This window comes from Trypanosoma grayi, assembly GCF_000691245.1.
Source record: "Trypanosoma grayi strain ANR4 Tgr_112_V1, whole genome shotgun sequence".
Lineage (NCBI taxonomy): Eukaryota > Euglenozoa > Kinetoplastea > Trypanosomatida > Trypanosomatidae > Trypanosoma > Trypanosoma grayi.
The window spans coordinates 1-4,879 of NW_008825731.1; the positions used below are offsets into that span (position 1 = coordinate 1).

The window sequence follows — 4,879 nt, forward strand, 5'->3', positions numbered from 1 at the left end:
TCCGGCTGCTTTTACTGATCCAGCAAAACATGCTTAGGCCTTGCGGATCGTTGGCAATGAGGTGTACGGCCGCCATTTATTTAAAGGCGGGCATCCTTAGTCGCTACGAACAGGAGGCTTTCGAGGCTCGCAAAAAGCTTGATGAGTCGAGAACCTATCCCGGCCCCATCCGTGCTGCTACCCCCGGGGATACACGATTCTACGCTGGAAGTTTGGAATCCATTCTTCACGACACGGACAGACACTACTGGCGAGCGGTAACTGACGATCCACAAGTTCAATACAATATACCTCTACGGATTCGCTTTAAAATATTGACGTGGGTTACAACTGGCTGGGAACAACGTTTGCAAGTGGTACAGGTAATGTCTCCTAGGGACAGTACCATTAGACAACTGATTGAACTTATAACAATAGAAAACCAGTCTCCGTATCTCTGTTCAACTGCATTCACACTCTCCATTCACGGAAAGGAATTGGATCTCGATAAGACCTTGATGGACTATGACATAACGGAACACTCCCGCATCGACGCAATTGAAAAACAAGATCACTTATTGCACAAAGACAGCGAGAGGCCAAAGGACTGGACGGTTGACGAAATGACAGCTGAGTTATTTAGCCGCAGCCCATACAAGGAGATGAGCATGCAACCCCAACCCAATTTGGCGCCACGTTATGAAGCGCGCCCCACCGGCTACTTTGGAAAGAACAACTATAGCGGTATGAAACAAGATGGGTGATCTTGCCTACATTGTTTCAAGAAAATAAGCAAATATAATTACTAGTTTAATGAGAAATATGAGAAAGCATTTGGTCTCTGGATGTAAATACACATTATGACTCCCTCTTTTTTTTTCTTTTTTTTTTTTGTGTTATCTTTATTCTTTTTTTATGGTGAAACAGGCGCAATGGACATACAGAAGGAGACCGAAAGCGTTTTGGCTATAGCAGACGATGTTATTGCCTCCATTGGGACAAACTCTTTGGTATCTGGAACAGAGCTTTATCAGTCCTTCGAGGGAAGAAAAGTGTCTAAATCCTGCAAAAATGGCGTTGACAAATCAGTTCAGACTCAGACGTATTCACTACACAAATCAACGCAACATTGTGAATCTAAAAAGAATGTTGCTATACAGAACGCACCGCTGAGTTTTCACCGGAGTACAGAGACAGAGTCGTTTGGTTTTTCGACTGCGACACAAACCGAGCCGGATATCCTACCTGATATCATTAGAGTTTCTTTTCAAAAGACGTCTAATATGGTGTCTATAGCAAATCTGAAAATGGAAGAGTTATGGCTCGGTTTACAAAACCGCTTTAATCGTTGTAGTTCTGAGCTTCAAAGATTGGCAACTTTTGTAAAATCGCTCCGCAGATCACGTGATGCCCTGGAGGTCAACCTGCGGAATGCGCATATGGTAATGGAGATCACTTCGTTGGTGCAGTTAGAATTAGAAGCCCGTTTTGTTATTTGGGCAGAAGAACGGGATTCACGGAATGACATATCGTTCACGGCGTATCGTAACATGATTGGTTTCCTTAGAGAAATTGAAGCAGACTTTTTTGTAGCTCGAAGTGAATTGGTTGAAAAGCTAGACGACATAGATGCCTTGCAAAGAGAGCTTTCTGATCGCAAAGAGAAGAATGTCATGATCAGTGCCAATGGAACCGATTTAGCCTGTGATTCTGTATCGGGAAAACTTCAATCGGAAAATGAAGATGATGGGGTATCCCTCAAGGAAATGAAAAAGTTGTTAACAGAGTGTTGGGTTGTTTTGGGCCAAGACGCATAGTCTCAGTCCTGTTTTGCCCCCTATTTTTTTGTCTTTTTTTTTCTTTTGTTTACAATGGGGACACCTCTTTTTTTTTTTTGCTTTTAAACTTCTCTTCACTCTTTATTTCTCTTTCCTTGCCGAAAAAAAAAGATAGTTGAAAAAATGGCTTTTAGATTTATTACTATTCCCCTAAAGAAGCCAGCGGCTCCTGGGGCGAACTCTGATGTCGACTTGAAGAGCTCACCCTCAGACCTGAAGACGGATCTGCAGACAAAGCGTTCTTCATGCATTTCAAAGTTAGAGGATATGCGCGTTGCGTTTGAGAAGGGAGGCAAATACATGGACAATCGGTGGAGAACTGCCGAAGGGAGAGAAGGGTTGATTAATGATGTGGTAGGTGCTGTGAGTCTGTATACAACGGAATTAGCTGCAGCTTTGTACAAGTATCCTGTATTTGCTTATGGGTATTTCTACTGTTGGAATTCTCCTTTGGTAAATGAAGATCGTGTCTTTTTTGATGATTTCCGTTATGATTTGCAGTGTATGTACTTCAATATTGCGGCCATTCTGATGAACATTTCGGAATATCTTCTCTGTTCCCAAGAAGCTATTGGTAACGCTTCCGTGATAGAAAAAGAGTGTTATCATTTTCTTTTACAGGCTGCCGGCTACTTTATGCTTGTAAAGGACATTGCCGATGATATGAAGTCCTATTTTGTGGGGACAACAAAACTTGCTCCACCAGAAGATCTTACACCCGTGTTTTTGGACTTCTTCCACCTTATTGCTTTGGCTCAGGCACAAGAAATTGGGACAACGAAGGCTGTTGAAAATGAGGTAAAAGGTGGGAAAGTTCTTGTAGCAAAATTGTCGCATCAGGTTTTTAAACTGTATGATGAAGCTCGGATTAGTGCGGAAAAAAAAATCAAGTCATGTGCCAAAGGGTATATAGACGTGCTAACGTTAGTACGGATAAAGGCTGATGTTTTTCGGGCTCTTACATATTGTCACACAGCCTCCAGTGTGTTTGACAGTGATCCTAGTGAAGGTTTATGGTTTGTTTCACAATCAGATGTGTTAGCAAAAATTGTGTTAAATCATCGTGATCAGGCTAGAACGAAAAAGAAAAAAATACCTTTTCGAGGGGATGATCTTATTCAGTGCTGTTATGATATTGTGCGAAGAAATTCTGAGCGATGCACAAAGATCAATTCTTTGGTATATCGAGCGAAGGCCGCTAACGGACCATTATCTCTTCCTCCGCCAGCTGTACTGGCTCAGAAAAGGGACTTAAGACTCCCAGCCGTGTTTCCTCATCAAGTGGTTGGAAATGCACCAATTCCGGATGTGGAAGTTCAAGATTCTGAAGCGCCGGCTGCGGAAAACACGCCTTGAAAAGATGGCGCTTTGCGCGCTCGTTGGTGTATGGGTGTTTTTTTTGCTATTTTTGTTTGTTTATTTTGATACATCCAGTGCTTTGAATTGTGTGTGTGTGTGTGCAGGTGAGAAAGGGGCAATATTCCCTCATCTGTGTGAGGGAGACGACGATAATAATGAAAATATCTTTCTTTTTTTCTCTCTTTGTTTTTTTTTTCTACTATAGTCTTCTAGAATTTGCACTTCCTTTTCATCTGAAATAAAATGTTCTGCCGTACCGCTGTCCGAAACTGGGTGAATAAGAACACCAAGGTGATCTGCCAAGGTATTACTGGAAAGCACGGCACGTACCACACTGAGCAAGCCATTGCCTACGGCACAAAAATGGTCGGTGGTGTGAACCCCAAGAAGGCAGGTATGAACTATCTTGGTCTCCCTGTTTTCGGCACTGTTGCCGAGGCTTTGAAGGTGACTGGTGCTGATGCCACAGCTATCTACGTTCCAGCTGGACACTGTGCCGCCGCCATTGAAGAGGCTCTTGATGCTGAGGTTCCTCTCGTCGTCGTTATTACTGAGGGCATTCCTCAGTGGGATATGCTTCGCGTCAAGTCTATGCTTCTGTCTCAGAACAAGACCCGCCTGATTGGCCCCAACTGCCCCGGTATCATTAAGCCAGAGGAGTGCAAGATCGGTATTATGCCTGGCCACATTCACAAGAAGGGTTGCATTGGTGTGGTGTCTCGGAGCGGTACCTTGACCTACGAAGCTGTTGCACAGACAACGGCCACGAACCTTGGACAGTCGCTCTGTGTTGGCATTGGTGGTGATCCGTTCAACGGCACCAACATGATTGACTGCGTGAAGCTGTACCTTGAGGACCCTGAGACGGAGGGCATTATTCTTATTGGCGAGATTGGTGGAACTGCCGAGGAGGAGGCTGCGGAGTTCATCAAGAATCACCCGATCAAGAAGCCAGTTGTTTCCTTCATTGGTGGTGCGACTGCTCCTCCAGGCCGCCGTATGGGCCACGCCGGTGCTGTGGTTTCTGGTGGGCAGGGCACTGCCAAGGGCAAGATGGATGCGTTGGCGGCGGCGGGCGCCATTGTATCCTCTTCACCTGCAAAGCTTGGTGAGCTGATGGCCGAGGCCATTAGCAAGAAGCGCGGAACAGCGTAAAGGTAAGGAAAGAAATTGGCTGAGAAGAGCCAAAAAACAAGATGAATACTGAAAGTTAATGAATAACATGAGGTAGACTTCCCAAGCAATGGGGTCTCAAAAATAAACAAAGCAAGAATTGAAAGATAAGAAAAATCAGAAATTCGTGTGCGAAAAGGAATATGGGCACTAGCTTTTGATAGCTGAGTGGTCCTGAACTATCAAAAGAACACACAAAAAGGGCAACGTATTACATATCTGCGTGTATGCGCATACCAAAAAAGGAGACGCACAAAAATATTTGATTTTTGAAATGGGTGATGTACGAAGCGTGGTGGGCATGCTGCGGTCGGGCTTCCTTATCCAAAGGCGCTGCTTACTGTTTCTTTTTGTTTTCGCACTATTTGAACAAAAAAAAAGGTTCGGAATTTGTGGTTTCACATGAATCCTTTTTTCGGGTTGGGTGCTCCCGCATTCGTTCAGTCTCTCTGCCAACGTTTTTTAACGCAAAGGTGGCTAAGATTGGGCTTATTGGTCATGAATATATATATATATATATATATATATAT

At 44.0% G+C, this 4,879-nt stretch overlaps 4 protein-coding genes across 4 annotated transcripts; all 4 read left to right on the forward strand.

Moving 5' to 3' along the window:
• Positions 1 to 56: 56 nt before the first annotated feature.
• On the forward strand, positions 57 to 743 carry DQ04_01121000 (hypothetical protein; the record flags this gene model as incomplete). The annotated part of the gene is made up of 1 exon (XM_009310232.1): positions 57 to 743. The coding sequence occupies one exon, from the start codon at positions 57 to 59 to the stop codon at positions 741 to 743; it is 687 nt and encodes a 228-aa protein (XP_009308507.1).
• Positions 744 to 911: 168 nt separating this feature from the next.
• On the forward strand, positions 912 to 1,796 carry DQ04_01121010 (hypothetical protein; the record flags this gene model as incomplete). Its single annotated transcript, XM_009310233.1, has 1 exon — positions 912 to 1,796. The coding sequence occupies one exon, from the start codon at positions 912 to 914 to the stop codon at positions 1,794 to 1,796; it is 885 nt and encodes a 294-aa protein (XP_009308508.1).
• A 144-nt stretch (positions 1,797 to 1,940) lies between these two features.
• On the forward strand, positions 1,941 to 3,173 carry DQ04_01121020 (putative replication factor A, 51kDa subunit; the record flags this gene model as incomplete). The annotated part of the gene is made up of 1 exon (XM_009310234.1): positions 1,941 to 3,173. One exon carries the CDS (start codon positions 1,941 to 1,943, stop codon positions 3,171 to 3,173), a length of 1,233 nt encoding a protein of 410 aa, XP_009308509.1.
• A 246-nt stretch (positions 3,174 to 3,419) lies between these two features.
• On the forward strand, positions 3,420 to 4,331 carry DQ04_01121030 (succinyl-CoA synthetase alpha subunit; the record flags this gene model as incomplete). The annotated part of the gene is made up of 1 exon (XM_009310235.1): positions 3,420 to 4,331. One exon carries the CDS (start codon positions 3,420 to 3,422, stop codon positions 4,329 to 4,331), a length of 912 nt encoding a protein of 303 aa, XP_009308510.1.
• Between the last annotated feature and the right edge of the window lie 548 nt (positions 4,332 to 4,879).